The 22,695-nt window shown below is 34.0% G+C and overlaps 1 protein-coding gene across 1 annotated transcript in view; it reads left to right on the top strand.

The window, feature by feature from the left end:
- RPS6KA6 (ribosomal protein S6 kinase A6) overlaps positions 1-22,695 on the top strand; it is a 176,109-nt gene that overhangs the window by 119,685 nt on the left and 33,729 nt on the right. Inside the window, exons 15-19 of the mRNA XM_043569575.1 lie at positions 365-487; positions 983-1,072; positions 2,053-2,211; positions 12,642-12,803; positions 21,592-21,668. Of these exons, the coding sequence (XP_043425510.1) occupies positions 365-487; positions 983-1,072; positions 2,053-2,211; positions 12,642-12,803; positions 21,592-21,668 (611 nt within the window). The remainder of the gene's footprint in view (positions 1-364; positions 488-982; positions 1,073-2,052; positions 2,212-12,641; positions 12,804-21,591; positions 21,669-22,695) is intronic.

The raw sequence follows: 22,695 nt of genomic DNA, 5'->3' as shown, positions 1-22,695 counted from the left end.
GTAATTTTTAAGTGATTTTTAACTTCTAAATTTGTCTCTGTGTATAATATGATTTAAAGGTGTCACAATATGTTTTGGAAAAAAAGCAGACAGTAATTAACCTTTAATTATATTTACGTAATCTCCTCTGGCAAGAAAAGTGTAATGGCAGTGTATAAACTGGTTGATTTATTGTATTGGCTTTGGGGATCTAGAAAACCTAAAATTTAGGATCAGCTCAGAATCTCTTTAAACCTTTTACAAATACTGATAAAACTTCTCTAAAATATTTTTAAAATATTTAAGATTAATGCATATTTAGGAAAGAAGATAAAAAAAGTGAACATATTTCATTCTCCTTAGTATCTTACTTTTAAAAAAACAGATAAATGGAAATTCTGGACAATTTGCTGAATTATATGAACTAAAAGAAGATATTGGTGTTGGCTCCTATTCTGTTTGCAAGCGATGCATACATACAGCTACGAACATGGAATTTGCAGTGAAGGTATTATCTAACTCTTTTGTTTGTTTATATATATATATAAATTAAAGGTTAATTGACAGACATTTTTCAGTGAAGCAAGTGGAGATAGCAAAGATAAAATAATGAGGAAAAGTCTTAAGACTTAATATTTTCATTTGCATTTCTAAAACTTTATTTTGGAGGAATGGTGTATTTCATGAATGTCTTGTTTTAGTTTTATTTTAATATAATATGTTAAAATTGTTCAATTGTGACAATTACTGTCACATTTGAATCACATTATCAGTTGGTATAGTTTCAGTTATCTGGAATATAGGAAAGTGTTAAGGAAGGTGTATTTTTTATTGTTAAGTTTCATTATAGGAAATTTTTAAATGTTAAAATAATGCGAAGCAGGCATCATTCTTGAGTTTTAAGTGTTTGCTTAAAATATGACCAAATTAAAATATTTCATTCACTTTTAGGTAAAGAAAATAATTTGGTTTTCTCTGAGATTTTTCTTGACTTATTTTTTAGATCATTGACAAAAGTAAGAGAGACCCTTCAGAAGAAATTGAAATATTGATGCGCTATGGACAACACCCCAACATTATTACTTTAAAGGATGTAGGTATCTAAAATCTATATATCAGATAATAAGATAATGAAGTTATGACTTGGTACTTTATTTTCTTTTTGAAACTTTTCCTGTTTATGGTATATTCTACTTTTATGCCACAAAATCTCAAAATTCCTAAGTTTGCCACTTCAGTTCTTTTTCCCCCCTGTGATTCTATACTCCTACCCTTCTTATACAACATCAAAAAGGAACTATGATGATAGGTGAATGAGAGTGTCCTGATTACTTGAATATATTCTAGCTCATTAACTAGTCAACATTATAGCCAGCACCATTTATTATCCTATAGTACTATAAATATAGAAGATATAGGAGATTGGGAAACTGCCAAATTCTAAAATATTTTACTTTCTTGGTTATACAGTAAATAGCTATAACATTATGGATTGTTTCTTGAGTGAAATAGTATTATGCATTTTGATTTGTAATCTTTAAGCAGTTTTTTATACACACACACACACACACACACACGCACACACCATATACACTAACATCCCACATGCCCTAGTGAAAGGGTACATGTATTTCTCTTATTTATTTTCCTTGATATACTAGTTGAATTCAATAAATATTTAAGACACCATATCAGATAATGGACTTTGGGAATGATATTTAAAAACAATGTTTACTGCCAGAAGGGAGCTTATTGTTAGTAGGGAACAGAAGTGGCTATAATATAGTCAAAAATAAGATTCCATTTTAGAGGCACAGATTCCTATTGTTCCATTTATATAATTTGATGAAGTACAATTTACAACTTCAAAAGTTAATAAAATTATATGTTTTACATATCTCAAGACTGTAGGAGGTTGTTTATCCAGTTTAATCTTCAGTGTAGTCTGTACTATATTAACAGTAAAGGGATAATGTCCTTTTTGACCACTAGAGGTTCACTAGAAAAGGAAAGTAAATATAATTTTAACATTTAAGAATTATAATTAAAAATAACATTAATTTTTTTTTTTAGGTTTATGATGATGGTAGATATGTTTACCTTGTTACGGATTTGATGAAAGGAGGAGAACTACTTGACCGTATTCTCAAAAAAAAGTGTTTCTCAGAACGGGAAGCTAGTGATGTACTGTTTGTAATAATTAAGACAGTTGACTATCTTCATTGTCAAGGAGTAAGTTGTAGTTATATTCACCCCTTCAATTATAGGACTTATATCTTAATAAAAATATATCTAGGAGATGCCACCCAAAATGAATTAATTTTCCTGTAACATGTATTTCTGTAGAGGATATCCTAAGAAAACCCATAATGTAGTAAAAGTTATAGATTTAGGAAATTGGGTAATACTTTATTAATTCTCTTTACTCTGCTTGTTGCCCTGATTTAAAAGCATATTAGTTTTAAAAGTGGTTTGAATTATATAAATGTATGTAACCTTGACTTTGAAATTATTAAAAAGTCAAACAAAATAATTAGCCAAGGACATGTTGTGAACATTATTCAAATTATAATGTATCTAACATACAAGGTTCTGGCAGTAAAAGGACTGTATATCTTTTTGGGGGAGGTATAGATGACACACAGTGTTACATTAGTTGCAGTTGTACAACATAGTGATTTAACAACTCTATATATTATGCTGTGCTCACCATAAGTTCAGCTACTGTCTGTCACCATACAATGCTATTTCATTACCAGTGACTATATCCCCTATGCCATACATTTTATTTCTGTGGCTTACTTATTCCATAACTGGAAGCATGTATCTCCCATTCCTCTTCACCCATTTTGCCCATACCACCACCTAATACTATCTAGAACCACCATTTTGTCTCTGTATTTATAGGTCTGATTCTGCTTTTTATTTGTTACTCATTTTTTTTATATTTCACTTAAGAGTAAAATTATATGGTATTTGTCTTTCCCAGTCTGACTCATTTTACTTAGATAATACCCTCCAGGTCCATCCATGTTGTTGAAAATGGCAAGCTCTAATCGTTTATGGCTGTGTAATAATATCCCATCACACACACATACACACACACACATATCCTATCTTCTTTATCCATTCACATACGGATGGACATTTGGGTTGCTTCCATATCTTGGGTATTGTAAATAATGCTGCAATAAACACAGGGATTCATATATCTTTTTCAATTAGTATTTTTGTTTTCTTTGTGTAAATACTACTGGTATTATTAGATCATATGGTATTTCTATTTTTCTTTTTTTTTTTTTTTGAGGGCTCTCCATACTGTTTTCCACACTGGTTGTACCAATTTACTTAACATTCCCATCAACAGTGCACGAGGCTTCCTATTTTCCACATCCTTGCTAACACTTGTTATTACTTGTCTTTTTGATTCTAGCCATTTGATAATTGTAAGGTGGTAACTCATTGTGGTATCGATTTGCATTTCCTGATGATGAAATGCATCTTTTCATGTGTCTGTTGGCCATCTGTATGTCTTCTTTACAAAAATGTCCAGAAGACTATATATCTTGACCCTTGCCAACCCCTCCTCCAAATACAATAGCAAATTTGGATTCTAAACATTTGAAGTATTAGCATATTAAAACTTGTAGTTGAGGAGCAGGCCTGTTATTTTGCTTCCTATGTCTTCATATAGAAAGCAAAGGAATTGAGTTATGAAAAAAAGGTCAACTTTTATTATATACAGCTATACAAGGAAACAAAGTCACAAATCATTTAAAAGTTTCAGTTTGAATCCATCATAATTGTGCAACTATACTTGCTTAAGATGAAAACACTTAAAAATGTACTGTTAAGAATTGGCACAATGAAAATTCTACATAGGGCCTTATTATAATTAAGAAAAATAAGACTACTCAGTGTGTGGTTTAGGAGAGTATATTTTCAATATTTTGAAATAAAATGCATAGTGCTAAAGGAATAATTCTATTATAATTTAATTCCTTGATTTTTGTTACCAACACTCTCTAAAAAAAGTGTAATCAGAATTTTTGAGAAGAGTAAAATAACTTTTTTCATTACTATTTTAATTTATACACATTTATTTTTTTAATTTAAATTCAATAAGTTAACATACAGTGTAGTATTGATTTCAGGAATAGAACCCAGTGATTCATTATTTACAAATAACACCCAGTGCTCATCTCAACACGTGCCCTCCTTAATGCCCATCACCCATTTAGCCCATTCCCCCACCCAACACCCCTCCAGCAACCCTCAGTTTGTTTTCTGTATTTAAGAATCTCTTATGGTTTGCCCCCCTCTCTGCTTTTATCTTATTTTTCCTTCCCTTCCCCTATGTCCATCTGTTGTGTTTATTAAATCCCACATGTGAGTGAAATCATATGATATTTGTCTTTCTCTGCTTAACTTATTTCACTAGCATAATACACTCTAGTTCCATCCACATTGTTGCAAATGACAGGATTTCATTCTTTTTGATTGCTAGATAGTATTCCATTGTATATATATACTACATCTTCTTAATCCATTTATCAGTGGATGGACATTTGGGCTCTTTCCATAATTTGGCTATTGTTGATAGCATTGATATAAACGTTGGGGTACATATGCCCCTTTGAATCAGCATTTTTGTATACTTTGGATAAATTCCTGGTCGTGCAATTACTGGGTCATAGGGCAGTTCTATTTTTAATTTTTTGAGGAAACTCCACACTGTTTTCCAGAGTAGTTGCACCAGTTTGCATTCCCACCAACAGTGCAAAAGGGTTCCTTGTACTCCATATCCTTGCCAAAATCTGTTGTTTCCTAAGTTGTTAACTTTAGCCATTCTGACAGGTGTGAAGTGGTGTGTCATCGTGGTTTTGATTTCTACTTCCTGAATGATGAGTGATATTCAGAATCTTCTCAGGTTAGGCATCTGGATGTCTTTGAAAAAGAGTCTATTCATGTCTTCTGCCCATTTATTTATTGCATTATTTGTTTCTTGGGTGTTGAGTTTGACAAGATCCTCATAGATTTTGGATACTCACCCTTTATCTGATGTGTCATTTGCATATATCTTCTTCCATTTCATCAGTTGTCTTTTAGTTTTGTTGATTATTTCCTTCACTGTGCAGAATATTTTTATTTTGATGAGGTCCTAATAGTTCCTTTTTACTTTTGTTTCCCGTGCCTCTGGAGACGTGTCTAGTAAGAAGTTGCTCCAGCCAAGGTCAAAGAGGTTGTTGCCTGTTTTCTTGTCTAGGATTTTGATGGTTTCTTGTCACACATTTTGAATTTATTTTTGTGCATGGCGTAAGAAAGTAGTCCAGTTTCATTCTTTTACATGTTGCTGTCCAGTTTTCCCAGCACTATTTGCTGAAGATACCATCTTTTTTACATTGGATACTCTTTCCTCCTTTGTCTAAGATTCGTTGTCCGTATATTTATGAGACCATTTCTGGGTTTTCTATTCTGTTCCATTGATCTTTGTGTCTGTTTTTGTGCTAGTACCATACTGTCTTGATGATTAGAGCTCTGTACTACAGCTTGACGTCCGGAATTGTGATGCCTCCAGCTTTGCTTTTCTTTGTCAACATTACTTTGGCTATTCAGGGTCTTTTCTGGATCCATAAAATTTTAGGATTGTTTCTTGTAACTCTGTGAAGAATGCTGCTGTTATTTCGATAAGGATTGTATTGAATGTGTAGATTGCTTTGGTAGTATAGACATTTTAACAATTTGTTTTTCTTCCAATCCATGGACATGGAATGTTCTCCATTTCTTTGTTTCTCCTTCAGTTTCTTTCATAAGCTTTCCAAAGTTTTCAACGAACATATTTTTTACCTCTTTGGTTAGGTTTATTCCTAGTTATCTTATGGTTTTTGTTGCAATTGTAAATGGGATTGATTTCTTGATTTCTCTTTCTGCTGCTTCAGTACTTGTGTATAGAAATATAACAAACTTCTGTATGTTCATTTTATATCCTGTGACTTTGCTGAATTCGCATATCAGTTCTAGCAGATTTTTCGTTGGGTCTTTTAGATTTGCCATGTAGAGTATCATGTCATCTGTGAAGAGTGAAAGTTTTACTTTTTCTTTGCCAATTTGTATGCCTTTTATTGCTTTTGTTGTCTGATTGCTGATGCTAGGGTTCCCAGTACTATGTTGGACAACAATGGTGAGAGTGAACATCCCATTGTCGTTTTCCTGACAGTTTTTCCCCATTTGGGATGATATTAGCTATGGGCCTTGCATATATGACTTTTATGATGTTGAGGTATATTCCCTTCTATCCCTACTTTCTTCAGGGTTTTTATCAAGAAAGGATGCTACGTTTTGTCAAATGTTTTTTCTTCATCTATTGAAAGGATCTTATGGTTCTTATCCTTTCTTTTATTAATGTGTTTTATCAAATTGATTGAGTTACAAATATTAAATGATCCCTAAAGCCCAGAAATAAATTCCACTTAATCATGGTGAATAATCCTTTTAATGTACTATTGAATTTGATTTCCTAATATCTTGTTGAGAATTTTTACATCCACGTTTATCAGGGATATTGGCCTGTAATTCTCCTTTTTAGAGGAGTCTTTGACTGGTTTTGGAATCAAGGTAATGCTGGCTTCATAGGATGAGTTTGGAAGCTTTCCTTCCATTTCTATTTTTTGGAAAATTTGAGAATATGTATTAACGCTGCTTTACATGTCCGGTAGAATTCCCCTGGGAAACCATCTGGCCCAGGACTCTTATTTTGTTGGGACATTTTTGATAACTGATTCAATTTCTTTGCTGTTTATTGGCCTATTCAAATTTTCTGTTTCTTCCTGATTGAGGTTTGGTAGTGTGTGACTGTCTAGGAATTTGTGCATTTCTTCCAGATTGTCCAGTTTTTGGCATATAATATTTCATAGTATTCTCTTATAATTGTTTGTATTTCTTGGTGTTGGTTGTGATCTGCCCTGTTCCATATGTGATTTGGCCTATTTGGATCCTCTCTTTTTTTTTTTTTTTCTTTTTGAGAAGTCTAGCTAAGGGTTTATCAGTTTTGTTTATTCTTTCAAAAAACCAACTTTCAGTTTCATTGATCTGTTCTACCATGTTTTTTTTGTTTGTTTATATATCATGTATTTCTGCATTAATCTTTATTATTTCCCTTATTTTGCTGCCTTTTTTGCTTTACTTACTGCTCCTTTTCTAGGTACTTTAGGTGTAAGGTTAGGATGTGTATTTGGAACCTTTCTTGCTTTTTCAGATAGGCCTGAATTGCAATGTACTTTCCTCTTAGAACTGGCTTTGCTGCATCCCAAGTGTTTTGGACTGCCATGTTTTTATTTTCATTTGCTTTCATGTACTTTTTATTTCATCTTTAATTTCTTGGCTCACCCATTCATTCTTTATTAGGATGTTCTTTAACCTCCACATATTTGAGAGCTTTCCAAATTTTTTCTTGTGGTTGACTTGAATTTTCATAACGTTGTGATCTGAAAAAAATGTATGGTATGATCTCAATCTTTTGTACCTGTTGAGGGCTGATTTGTGACACATTATGTGATCTATTCTCGAGAACATTTCATATGCACCAAAAAGAATGTGTACTCTGCTGCTTTAGGATGAAATGTTGTGAATATATTTGTTAAGTTCATCCGACACACTATGTCATTCAAATCCATTGTTTCCTCTTTGCTTTTCTGCTTAGATGATCTCTCCTTTCCTATAAGTGGGGTATTAAAGTCTTCTACTATTATGGTGTTACTATCAATGAATTTCTCTATGTTTATTACTAATAGATTTACATATTCATGTTCTTCCAACTTGGGGCCATAAATATTTACAATTGTTTGATATTTTTGATGGATAAGCCACTTAAATATTATATAATGCCCATCTTAACTTCTTGCTACAGTCTTTGCTTTAAAATATAGTTGTATGGTAACCTGGGTGGCTCAGTCAGTAAGTGTCCGACTTCGGCTCAGGTCATGACCTTGCAGTTCATGAGTTTGAGCACTGCATTGGGCTCTGTGCTGACATCTTAGAGCCTGGAACCTGCTTCGGATTTTGGGTGTCTCTCTCTCTATGCTCCTCCCCCACTCACACTCTGTCTCTCTCTCAAAAATAAATAAGCATTAAAAAATTGTAAATAAATAAATAAATAAATAAATAAACAAATAAAATCTAGTTTGTATGATATAAGTGTGGCTACTTCAGTTTTCCTTTGACATACATTAGCATGATAGATGGTTCTCCATCCCCTCACTTTCACTCTGCAGGTGTCCTCAGGTATAAACTGAGTTCCTTCACAGCAGTATATAGATGTATCTTGTTTTTTTTTTTATCTGTTCTGATACCCTATACCTTTTGATTGGAGCATTTAGTCCATTTACATTCAGAGTGATTATTGAAATATATGAATTTAGTGTTATTGTGTTATCTTTAGATTTCATGTTTCTGGTGATGTTGTCTGGCCCTTTGTAGTCTTTGCTGCTTTGGTGTTTTTTTTGTTTGTTTGTTTTTTTTTCCTCAAAGAGTCCTCCTTAAAATTTCTTGAAGGGTTGCTTTAGTAGTCATGAACTCTCATATTTTTTCTTTGTCTGGGAAATTCTTTATCTCTCCTTCTATTCTGAATGACAGCCTTGTTGGATCAATGATTCTTGGCTCCATATTTTTCTTATTCAGCATATTGAATATTTCCTGCCACTCCCTTCTGGCATGCCAAGTTTTGGTGGACAAGTCTGCTGCTAACCTTATGTGTCTACCCTTGTAGGTTAAGGGCCATTTGTTCCTAGCTGCTTTCAGAATTTTCTCTTTATCCTTGTATTTTGCAAGTTTAACTATGATATGTTGTGATGTTGACCTGTTTTTGTTGATCTTGAAGGGAGTTCTCTGTAACTCTTGGACTTGAATGCCTGTTACCTTCCCCAGACTGGGAAGTTCTCAGCTATAATTTGTTCATATAAAACTTTTGTCCCTGTTTCGTGCTCTTCTTCTTCTGAGACTCCTATGTTATGGGTATTGTTTCGTTTCATGGAATCACTTAGTTCTATAATTCTCCCCTCATGATCTAGTAATTTCTTTTCCTTATTCTTTTCAACTTCATTATTTTCCATAATTTTATCTTCTATTTCACCTATTGTCTCCCCTGTTTCTTTTATCCTCACTGTCACTGTATCTAGTTTCTTTTGCATCTCACCTATAGCATTTTAAAATTCATCCTGACTAGTTCTTAAGTCTGTGATCCATAGCAAGGGTCTCTCTTGTGTGTATTATGCTTTTTTCAAGCTCAACTAGCAGTCTTATGATTGTTATTCTAAATTATTCTTCATATATATTGTTTATATGTGTTTTGAGCAAGTCCTGGCTGTGATTTCTTCTTGACCTTTCTTTTGGGGAGAATTCCTCCATCTTCTCATTTTGGCTAAGTTTCTGTTTTTGTGTGTTTTAAAAGCTTGTTATGTTTCCTGCACCTGACAGTACTACTAAATGAAAAATTGATCACACACTGTTGAGGGCCTGGCATTTCAGCAAGTGTTTCTGGTTTACAATGTTGGCACTCTGCTGTTTCATTTTTGCTGTTTTTTCCCACTAGTCAGTCCTCTGCAGAGATCCTCCTGCCTTGCAGTAGTGGAGTGTTGGGCCTTTACCCAGGTGTGCTTTGATTTGTTTGTTGAAGGAACTGTGGGAGGAAAAAAAGGTGTCAGTAGCTTGATCCCATAAAAAAAGAAAAAGAGGGGCGCCTGGGTGGCTCAGTCGGTTAAGCGTCCAACTTTGGCTCAGGTATGATCTCGCGGTCTGTGAGTTCAAGCCCCGCGTCAGGCTCTGTGCTGACAGCTCAGAGCCTGGAGCCTGTTTCAGATTCTGTGTCTTCCTCTCTCTCTGGCCCTCCTCCATTCATGCTCTGTCTCTCTCTGTCTCAAAAATAAATAAACGTTAAAAAAAAGAAAAAAAGAAAAGAAAAAGAAAGGGAACACACACACACACACACACAAAACAAACAGAGAATCAAAAAAAACTATAAAGCTGATTCCAAGGAAAAAGAAAGAAAAAAGTAGAAGGAAAGAGAAAAGTAGGAAAAAGAAAAGAATAAAAAAGTCTGATCCAAGGAAAAATAGAAGATGAAATGACAAAAAAAAATCAGTTATTATGAGCCTGATTACAAAAGAAAAAAAGAAGGAGGAAAAAAGAAAGAAAAAGAGTTCTCTCTTGGTGCCTGAAAGGTGTTAGCTATGCTGGTCTGGAAAAGAGGCCAGCTGCACTGGCTTGGAATCAGTCTTGCCCCAGTAAATAAGCAGTTACTAGGCACAGAGGTGAAGGGTTTGGTGAAATTGGGGCCCGCCTTCACTAAGGGTCACTGTGTTGCTCTCTGAAATCTCACCATGTTGGTTTTGGTGGGGAAAATGGCACCACACCAATCTCTTGTCTCCAGAGCGGGGATCTTAACCCTCACTATACAGGAAGCCTTCACAGAATAGCGATGGCAGTAGGTTTTCCCTGTGCCACAACTATCCCGTGCCTCTCCTTGGTTCATGGCTAGGATTCAAAACCCAAACTCTTAAAGACCTGGCAAGGTGTGGATCTGCTCCCGTTCTCTGGAGTAGAGCCTCTCCACCCTGCTGATAAAAGGCTTTTGGCTGGCACCTGCAGGGTCTTTTGTCCTTGGGGAGGCAACAAACCTTCTTCCAAAAGTACTCCAGGAAGGGGACTGTTCTTTCCCAGTGCACACCATAAATATCTACATGCTATGCACTCCAGGGCCAGATCCTTCCTCCCCAGGACCATGAGCCATGGCTCCACTCTGGAGAAAGTCGCATACTTCCAAAACCTCAGAGTTTGAACTCCAAAAGCTGTTTGCAAAACCGAACTGGGACACTCATTACTTCTTGCTTCCCAATCCATGGTCCAGAGAGATTTTCCTCTTGTGCTAATGCGATGCCACACTTTCTCAACCCTTCTCTCTGTCTCTCCCTTTTGTCTCTCCAGAAAGGGTTTCCTCCCCTCTATGACTCTTATTTTTTCTGTCCCCCAAATCACCTCCATGCATCTTGCATTTGCCAAGCTGTCTCCCTCCAACTATGGAGATACTTCTGCCACTTTGCAAATCTATTTCTTGGGTACTCCAAGTAATCTGACCTCATTACAGCTGTGTTTGAGGGACAATGAAAGGCCAGGGTCCCCCTACTTCTCCACCATCCTGATCACTCCTCCCTTTTATTTTAGAAACCTTCAGGTTCTTACATCAATTAAATAACTTGACAGACGTATATTGAACATTTCTTCATGCCAGGCATTGTAAAAGGTATTGCAGATTCAAGCATGAGTAAGACTTGGTCCTTATCTTTAAGTAACTTTTAGTGTAGTGAAATGCTGATCAAATATAGGACTAGAATAAATGAAGTGTATAGTATTAGTAAGAAAATCATCACATAAGGAAGTTTAGAAAATTTTCCATTTCTAGCATTTCATTTTGTTCTCATTGTTTCTGTTTTTCTTCTTGAGAGTTTCATTCATTGAAAGCATGTTTTTGTTTTACTTCATTGATGTAATTATAATAGCCATTTTATGTTTTAATTTTTTAATGTTTTGTGAATTTTGAATAATTCATTTTATTGAGATATAATTGACATATAACATTATGTAAGTTTAAGGTGTACAACATATTGATTTGATACATTTATGTACTGTAATTTGATTAATACCATGGCATTAGTTAGCAGCTTCATCATGTCACATATAACAACAGCCACTTTAAAATCATCTGTTAGGTCCAATATGGTTCATCTTGGACTTGGAATTGATTGATACTCTCTTTTCCTGAAACGGTGTTCCATTTACTTGGTTCTTTGTTAATTAGATAATTTTGGATTATATACTGCATATTTGAATATTATGAAAATTTTTTGTAATGATATTTTTCTTCAATGATTATTATTATTTTTTTGGTGGATAATTTTCATGGCAGTGTTTGCACTGAAAACTCTTTGCCTTTTGGGCAGCAACTCTGGACTCTGTTATCTTTTGTCTTTGTATGAATTACATTGAGCCTCTTCTATACATTTTTAACTCAGGAGTCAGTTTTGGCTCTTTTTTGTACAGAATTCCTCACAAGCATTCACTGTTTTTTAGCATCTCTTTTATGTTCCTCCATGCCAGAAAGACTGGGCTTTTCCACATGTGTTTTCACCATCACTGGGTGACATAAGAACTACACTTAATCCTAGGCTAAAAGCCACAGATATGGGAGCCTTACTTATAGCTCCCTATTTTCCCTCCTTAACAAAGTGTACGCATTCCATCAGAGTCTGTCTGCTTCTGTCCATTCTCCAGTATCTTGATGTAGTTGATTTTTCAATTTTGTTCAAGCTTTAGAGTTGTTTATTGTGGGGAGGAGAGCATTGAGTAGGGTCTTAGTCCCTTATTTCCAGAAATGGAACTGAGAATTGAGTTTTAATATTTGAGGTTGGAAATGTTTAATGAACCTTGTGGCTTGAATAGAAACTGGAACATACTTCAGGCTGTCAAGGCTACCAACACTGGAGAGAGTGTCATTTTCAAATTTTTATAATTTAGAAAGTTATTTTTCCTGGAAATATGTTAACTCAAAATGTGTTATTTCATAGATATATATAGTTCACTATAGAAATATATTTTTTTCTTTTATGTTCAAGGTTGTTCATCGTGATCTTAAACCTAGTAATATTTTATATATGGATGAATCGGCCAATGCAGACTCCATTAGGATCTGTGATTTTGGGTTTGCAAAACAGCTTCGTGGAGAAAATGGACTTCTTTTAACTCCATGCTACACTGCAAACTTTGTAGCACCTGAGGTATTCTTTAAAACTTTAGTATTAGCCTTTTGTTATTTTCTTTTAGTTGAATATACATAATGTCATGTATGTGTTATAGTTGATAGGTAAAAACTGAGTTATCTTTTCCCAACTATAAAGCTGTTTAAATCCACAAATTCTGATAACCCTTAATATAAATATTCAAACTAGCAACTCACATCTGAAACTAGCCTGAATGTATAATAATCAGACTATTGTATTCTCTTGTGTTATGTACTAGCATCAGAATCATACCCTTGTAGAGCTGGGAGGAGAATAGAGATAACCCCATCTTCAACATTAAATATTCTAAATGAAGTAATTGAGGCTCAAAGTACTTAAATAAATTTTTCAAGACCCAACATTCCCATAGTAATAAAACCAGGATAAATTTGCAGATATTTTAGTTTGTGCTGAAGAAGAGGTAATTTATATTTAACATTATATATAACTTATAAGGGCAGTACCACTCATGATTGTCTTTAAGATATAATTCCTGGAGCAAACAGCTTCACAGGGATTTTTATAAGCAGTGGGATTTTTCTTGGCACATAATACTCATTTGTAGATCTTAGAGGGAAGAGTCGGGAAAGGTGAGTCTGGAGAGGTAAAGGGGTATAGGCTTCATTTTTACCAACTTCCAACAGTCACTTCTGATACTGGGGATAGGAGCTTTGACAGTAGCAACCTCAACAGGACTGTAATTATGATTGATAAAAAATAAATCAGGGATGGAATTGGCCATATACATATTATTGTTTATAAATTAGGAACTGTTCTTATATGCTATGAATAATGATAACCCATATGAATTATCATATATACAACATAAATCAGAATACACAAAAATCTTCATGTTAAAAAATTGAATGTTTCAAGTCAGATGTTTGAAAAATTGAATGTTTCAAGTCAGAGAAGAAGAGTAAAATAATTTGAGGATGAATTCTTATCTCATCTCATGTGCATGTTTTCTGGGTTTTTTTATATCAAATACTATAACTTTCAGGATAATATTTCACATCACATATAGCAAGACATTTGTATATGAATATCAATAAATCTGTATTTTAATGTAGCTATTAGAAAAATATTTTTCTTTTCTTTTATTGATGTGATTTTTCACATTGGTTCATTTGCAAATATTGAACCAGCCCTGCAGCCCAAGAATGAATCCCACTTGATCATGGTGAATAAAACATTTTATATGCTGTTGAATTCAATTTGCTAGTTATCTTGTTAAGAATTCTGGCATCCATATTCATCAAGGATATTGGCCTCTGGTTGTCTTTTTTTGCTGGGTCTCTGTCTGGTTTGGGAATCAAAGTTAATGCTAGGTTCATAGAATGAATCCAGAAGTTTTCCTTCCCTTTCCATTTTCTGGAACAACCTTGAGAAGGATAGGTATTAACTCTGCTTTAAATGTCTGGTAGAATTCCGCAGGGAAGCCATTTGGTCCAGGACTGTAATTTGTTGGGAGATTTTTGACATCTCATTCAATCTCTTCACTAGTTATGGGTCTCTTCAAATTTTCCATTTCTTCCCATTTGAGTTTTGGTAGTGGGTGGGTGTTTAGGAATTTGTCCATGTCTTCCAGGTTGTCCAGTTTGTTGGCATATAATTTTCATAGTAGTCCCTGATAACTGATTGTGTTTCTGAGGGATTGGTTATAATAAATCAATTTTCCTTCGTGATTTTATCTACTTGGGTCATTTCTCTCTTCTTTTTGAGAAGCATGGCTAGAAGTTTATCAATTTTTTTTTCCAAAAACCAACTCTTGGTTTCACTGATATGTTCTACTGCTTTTTTGGATTGTTTATTTCTGCTCTGATCTTCATTATTTCTCTTCTTCTGTTGGATTGGGGTGACTTTGCTGTTCTTCTTCTAGTCCTGTCAATAGATGCAGAAAAACATTTGACAAAATACAACATCATTTCTTGATGAAAACCCTCAAGAAAGTCTGGATAGAAGGAACATACTTAAACATCATAAAGGCCATTTATGAAAATCCCACAGCTAATATCATCCTCAATGGGGAAAAACTGAGAGCTTTCCCCCTGAGATCAGGAACACAACAGGGATGTTGACTCTCACCGCTGTTGTCTAACATATTATTGGAAGTCCTAGCATCAGCAATCAGACAACAAAATGAAATAAAAGGCATCAAAATTGGCAAAGATAAAGTTAAGCTCTCACTTTTTGCAGATGACATGATATCATACATGGAAAACCCAAAAGACTCAACCAAAAGTCTGATAGAACTGATACATGAATTCAGCAAAGGTGCAGGGTGCAAAATTAATGTACAGAAATAGGTTGCATTTTTATACACCAATAATGAAGCAACAGAAAGAAAAATAAAGAAACAGATCCCATTCACAATTGCACCAAGAATCATAAAATACCTAGGAATAAACCTAACCAAAGATGTAAAATATATGTATGCTGAAAACTATGGAAAGCTTATGAAAGCAATTGGAGAAGATACAAAGAAATGGAAAAGCATTCCATGCTCATGGATTGGAAGACTAAATACTGTTAAAATGCCAATACTACACAAAGCTATCTACACATTCAATGCAATCCCAATCAAAATTGTACCAGCAATCTTTGCAAAGCTAGAACAAGCAATCCTAAAATTTGTATGGAACCACAAAAGACCCTGAATAGCCAAAGTGATAGTGAAGAAGACCAAAGCAGGAGGCATCACAATCCGAGACTTTAGCCTCTACTACAAAGCTGTAATCATCAAGACAGTATGGTACTGTCAAAAAAGCAAACACATAGACCAATGGAATAGAATAGAAAACACAGAACTCGACCCAGAAATGTATGGCCAACTGATCTTTGACAAAGCAAGAAAGAATATCCAACGGAAAAAAGACAGCCTCTTTAACAAATCGTGCTGGGAGAACTGGACAGCAACATGCAGAAGAATGAAACTAGACCACATTCTTACACGATACAAAAAAGTAAACTCAAAATGGATGAAAGACCTGAATGTGAGACAGGAAACCATTAAAACCCTAGAGGAGAAAGCAGGCAACAACTTCATTGACCTCAGCCACAGCCATTTATTGCTAGACACATCTCCAAAGGCAAGGGAATTCAAGCAAAAATGAACTATTGGGACTTCATGAAGATAAAAAGCTTCTGCACTGCAAGGGAAACAATCAACAAAACTAAAAGGCAACCAACGGAATGGGAAAAGATATTTGCAAATGAAATATCAGACAAAGAGCTAGTATCCAAAATCTATAAAGAGCTCACCAAACTCCACACCCAAAAAACAAATAACCCAGTGAAGAAATGGGCAGAAAACATGATAGACACTTCTCTAAAGAAGACATCCAGATGGACAACAGGCATATGAAAAGATGCTCAACGTCGCTCCTCATCAGGGAAAAACAAATCAAAACCACACTCAGATATCACCTCACGCCAGTCAGAGTGACCAAAATGAACAAATCAGGAGACTATAGATACTGGTGAGCATGTGGAGAAACGGGAACCCTCTTGCACTGTTGGTGGGAATGCAAATTGGTGCTGCCACTCTGGAAAACAGTGTGGAGGTTCCTCAAAAAGTTAAAAATAGACCTACCCTATGACCCAGCAATAGTACTGCTAGGAATCTACCTAAAAGTTACAGGAGTGCTGATTCGTAGGGGCACTTGTACCCCAATGTTTATAGCAGAACTTTCAACAATAGCCAAACTATGGAAAGAGCCTAAATGTCCACCAGCTGATGAATGGATAAAGAAGATGTGGTTTATATATACAATGGAATACTACTTGGCAACGAGAAAGAATGAAATCTGGACATTTGCAGCAACGTGGGTGGAACTGGAGGGTATTATGCTAAGTGAAATAAGCCAGGCAGAGAAAGACAGATACCATATGTTTTCACTCATATGGGGATCTTGAGAAACGTAACAGAAGACCATGGGGGTGGGAAGAGGGAAAAAACAAAAACAAAAAGTTTCGGAGAGGGAGGGAGGCAAACCATAAGAGACTCTTAAGGACTGAGAACAAACTAAGGGTAGATGGGAGGTGGGGGGAGAGGGGAAAGTCGGTGATGGGCAGGGAGGAGGGTACTTGTTGGGATGAGCACTGGGTGTTGTATGGAAACCAATTTTACAATAAATTATATTTTAAAAAGTATATATATTTTTATTGAAGTAAAATTTGCATACAGTGTTATATTGGTTTCAGGTATGAAATAGTATATTTAATAATAAAAATAAAAATATAGAAAATAAAAAATAACTTATTAATCATTAAAAATTCCCGTATTAAAAATTTATTTTCTTCCTTTAAGGTGTTGATGTTGAAGAGGAAACATAACATCTGATTTATAAAGTTTTTATGATAAGAGGTTTGCCATATAAAAATTATGTACATATCCAGGAAATGTAATTTAATCTCTATTTCAATTAAGTACATAGAATAATGAATGTACAAATTTTTATCACATTACAATATATAGAAACTGTATTTCCAAAAATAAATATCAGAAAAAATACATGATCCACAAAGGGGTTATTGCACTGCCCCTAGGTTTAAGAAATATAGCTTACACATTGAAAAATTAGCCTTTCTAGAATATTTAAGGCTTTTGTAAGGATAAGAAGGTAGAATATTTGAGATTTGGGCTTTTCTGTTAAATATAGGATATATATTCATCATAAATATTCTATCATTTATGCAGTAGACAACAGAAGGGTATAGAATAACCATTTTAATGGCTGAATTTTTAATATTGACTTAATCTTGTGGATCTGGTATGATGGAAACTTCTCACTGGGAAAAGGTTAGGGCTAAGTGTGTCCCAAATAAACATTTTAAAGTCAGACATTGAAAGGAAAAATACAGAGTATGTTTGTGTTTAGATTAATGATTAGGTAAATATTTTCAGGTTAGTCGGGAGGTAAACATTTTTAAATGAGTTCAGGTCCACAAAGTAGAATACAGCCCATTTATGCTTTTTATCTTCACAGACTGCCATTATATTATGACATTCTCATCATTGTAATACTGAAGGTTTTCAAGTGGTCGTCTGAAAACCATTTCTCCATAACTAGTGCTTGAACTATCTTTGGGTAGTATTTGTATTTTCAAAATACTTTTTTTATTTTTGAGAGAGAGAGAGAGAGAGAGAGAGAGAGAGAGAGAGAGAGAGAGAGCATGTGCACTCACACACACGCGAGCACATTAGTGGGGAAGGGGCAAAGAGAGAGGAAGAGAGGGAATCTTAGGCTCCACACCCAGTGTTCAACACAGAGCCTGTTGGGCTTGGTCCCACGACTCTGGGACCATGTCCTGAGCTGAATTCAAGAGTCGGATGCTCAACCAATTGAGCCACCCAGGCTCCCCTCAAAATACTTTGAAAAGTTTTATTATCAAATGCTGAAGCCTCTGCTAAGCAATAAATTAATATTTATACAATTTTATGAATGAAATACAGAGGTTTTGTGTAGGATTAGTTTCTAAATTTCAGACCTTTTCAAAAACTAGCAATAAAGTATATGAAATACATTCTCTTTTAAACTAGAATCAGAAAGATTCAAGTATCCGTGCAGATATTTGAATAAATAATAGCATTTATGGGGGTATAAATTCACTATTTCATCACAGTAAATAGAATGTTTGTTTGCTAAAAGATATGCTAATGAGTACAATTTTGGCTTAACAGTAAAGAAAAATATGCATTCACTTTTTGATATGTATCAACCTGACCAACCTCTTAAGGTTTACTTAGAGATTCTTTTCTACTATAACTATGTTGCAAAAAAATAATATATCCCCCAAAACATTTTATTTTTTATAAAAGCAAACAACTTATAATTTCCTACTAATATTTAGTGTATACTGAGGTCTAAAAATGATCCTGAGTTAAAGGAACATATAGTAAATTGGAGGGAAGTTGTGTGATGTGAGTGGTTTAGCTATATCATTATTTATTAGCCTTTGTGGTCCCTACTTGTGTTATGTAGGTAAGCCAATTACACAGGTATTTTGATAAACTCTTTACCTTCTCAAGTTTGCACATATACTTGTTCTTGTAAGTACATTTCGACTAAGAAAAAATTATATCTTGAAGTTTAAGTTAGATACTCATTAGTCATGTATGACAATTATCAAAAACAAACGTTAATATTTTTAACCTTTTATAAGTGAAATGTTCATGCTGCTGGCTATGCACTCCCCAGTGTTAAGGTATTAATAGTATTTTTATTCTGTTTTTATGCCTAAAAGCATTAGCAGTGGGTTTATTTTTTTTTATATTTTTAAGTTTTTATTTAAATTCTGGTTAGTTAACATACAGTACAATATTATTTTCAGGTGTGCAATTTAGTGATTCAACCCTTACATACAACACCCATTGCTTTTCACAAGTGCACTGCTTAATCCCCATCATCTATTTTATCCAGCACCCCACCCACCCCTCTGGTAATCATCAGTTTGTTCTCTATACTTAAGAGTCTGTTGCTTGGTTTGCCTCTCTGTGTCTTTTTTTTTTTTTTCACCGTTGATCCTTTGTTTTATTTCTTAAATTCCACATATGAGTGAAATCACATGGTATTTGTCTTTCTCTGACTGACTTATTTTGCCTAACATAATACTATACCTTGCAAGTGGCAAGATTTCATTCTTTTTGATGGCTTAGCAATATACCATTGTGTATATATACCACAACTTTTTTGTCTATTCATCAGTTGATGGGCACGTGAGCTGTTTCCATAATTTGGCTATTGGAGATATTGCAGCTATAAACATTGGGGTGCATGTATCCCTTTGAATTAGTATTTTTTATCCTTTGAGCAAATACCTAATAGTGCAGTGTGGATCATAAGGTAGTTCTATTTTTACCTTTTTGAGAAACCTCCATACTGTTTTCCACAGTTGCCGTACCAGTTTGCATTCCCACCAACAGTGTCAGAGGGTTCCCTTTTTTCTGCATCCTCACCAAAACCTGCTGTTTCCTGTGTTAATTTTAGCCAATATGACCAGTATCAGGTAATGTCTCATTGTAGTTTGATTTGTATTTCCCTGATGGTGAGTGATGTTGAACATCTTTTCATGTGTCTGTTAGTGATCTGGATGTCTTCTTTGGAAAAATGTCTACTCATGTCTTCTGCCCATATCTTAACTGGATTATTATTTGTAACTGTTTTTGGATGTTGAGTTTTATACGTTTTTTATAGCGGTTTTACACTAACACTTTACCAGATATGTCATTTCCAAATATCTTCTCCCATCAGAAGGTTGCCTTTCAGTTTTGTTGACTATTTTCCTTTGCTATACAGAATATTTTTATTTTGATGTGGTCCCAATAGTTTATTTCTGCTTTTGTTTCCCTTGCCTCAGGAGACACATCTAGAAAGAAGTTGCTAAGGCCAATGTCAAAGAGGTTACTGCCTCAGTTCTCGTCTAGGATTTTAATGGCTTCCTGTCTCTCATTAGGTCTTTAATCCATTTTTGTTTTGGTCTTTAATCCATTCTGCATTTATTTTTGTGTATAGTGTAAGAAAGTGGTCCAGTTTCATTCCTTTGCATGTTACTTTCCAGTTTTCCCAACACGATTTGTTGAAGACACCTTTTTCTCATTGGATATTCTTTCCTCCTTTGACGAAGATAAATTGACCATAGAGTTGTGGGTTCATTTCTGGGTTTTTCTATTTTATCCTAATGATCTGTGTGTCTTTTTTTTCTTTTTTTTGCCAGTACCATACTGTCTTCATGACTACAGCTTTGTAATATGACTTGAAGTCCAGAATTGTGATGCTTCCAGCTTTGCTTTTCCTTTTCAAGGTTTCTTTAGCTATTTGAGGTATCTGTGGTTCCATACAAATTTTAGGATTGTTTCTTCTAGCTCTGTGAAAAGTGCTGGTGGTATTGTGATAGGGATTGAACTGAATGTGTAGATTGCTTTGGTTGGTATAGACTTTTAAAAATATTTGTCTTACAATCCATTTCATCTATTTTCAACAAAACTCTACTAACTTCATATAGAAACCTCACATGAATATATAATAAATATATTGTTTGATATTATTAACACTAGCCCCAAGAACAAAAATCATCTACCTAAATTATTGCATGAAAAATTAATTAAGCCATTCAGAATTTTATTAAATGTGTTTTTGTGATCCATAAATATTCCACTGTTTCCAATACATAAGCCTTGAATGTAAGATATAAATTCATTTTGCTTTCATAAATGTATATATCATCTTACCATCTTTTGCATGGTAAGGAGGCAATTATCATAGACATTAAAAACACAAGCTCTAGAATAAGAATACCTCCTACACTACTTACTAGTTTTTTGATATTGGGCAAATTATGTGACATTTGCCTTAGTTTCTTCATATTCAAAATTGAAATAATAATATGTACCTCATAGTCAGTGTCAGGATGAAAAGACAGTACTGTATATAGTATATATTAGGCTCTTTGTATGCATTAATCTTAAATTTTGATGTCTATGTCTGGTTTTTCTAAGAGTAAGAGTGAAAGTTTATTGGAGTCAGGGATCATATATTCAAAGTTGTTTCTTTTATGACCCATGTTACTTAATCACCTTATTTTTAGCCATTTATTCAATGCTTGCTAATTGCAAAGGCTCTGCCTTTAATATTAAATGAATCTAGTTTTGAAAAGATTTACATGATGTAAGTTTTTAAATTGTGAACATTTGTGAGATTATTGGAAGTACAACAATGGTCTTTCAGATGAGAAAACTGAGTTTATACTGAGTGATACCAGATAATATATATTTCTTCCTCAGGTTCTTATGCAACAGGGCTATGATGCTGCTTGTGATATTTGGAGCCTAGGTGTCCTTTTTTACACCATGCTGGCTGGGTAAGAAACATATATTCAAAATAATACACATCATAATTTGAATTTCATCTGTATATTTTCATCTGGAAAGAAATGGACAGATGAAAATAGCCTTAAATAAAATAGTACCAACATTTTAAAATAATATATATTGTTTATTTATAAAAGGTAAAAAAATAAAGTGTTTAGTGTGGTACTCTTCAGGTATATAATTAAAAGAATTTCAACTAGAACTAAAACTTTTAAAATTAAAACATGTATTTTTATTTTGATATTATACATTCAGTGCATTAATTTTTTAATGTTTCCTTGAACATAATAATTTCTTTTTCAGTGAGTACTTGCCCACTGAGTTTCTTGATATTGAGTTAATTTTTTGAAAGTACTTGAATTCTGGGTCTTCTGATGATAGAGATTAAGTAAGATCATACTTTATAAAAAATATGAATAGTAACAGAATACTCAACTACAGAAACACATAGCTGCCTTCCCTTAAACAGATAAATACTAAACAAATTTAATAATTGAATATATTAATGTTGGTAATTTATAAATAATATAATTGCTGTCGTACTCTTAATAATTAGTAGCACTTTTATTTAGGAATAAAAATTTATGGCTGTAGAAAAAAGGCTAGGTTTAGCAGTATATTGCATAGAATGGAATTTGAAGAATTATAATGTAATTATATAATGTACTTAGGTGTGACTTTTAAAGAAAGAATTTAGTAAAATTTAAATATGTTTGACATAACAGGAGCTTTATAAATATAAGTTATGAATATGATGACTTTGCATTATTTATTGGATTGATGGTAATTGCTTATCAGCATATTCCACATACTTTTAGATATATTACATACTTATGCAAAACATTTAGTTATAGACCACAGCAAGTACTAAGGATAACAGTAGTGAAAAGTTTGCATATGAACTGCAATTAGGGCTACTGGTTTCAAACCATGGGGGATACCATTTCTAGATTGCTGCTTTCAAATATTTACTTTATGACTAACAGAAAATGAATTTGTGTGTGAGTGTATGTATAT

The sequence above is a fragment of the Prionailurus bengalensis genome, chromosome X (genome assembly GCF_016509475.1).
Source record: "Prionailurus bengalensis isolate Pbe53 chromosome X, Fcat_Pben_1.1_paternal_pri, whole genome shotgun sequence".
Classification (NCBI taxonomy): Eukaryota; Metazoa; Chordata; class Mammalia; order Carnivora; family Felidae; genus Prionailurus; species Prionailurus bengalensis.
This window is presented reverse-complemented; position numbering and strand designations above follow the sequence as displayed.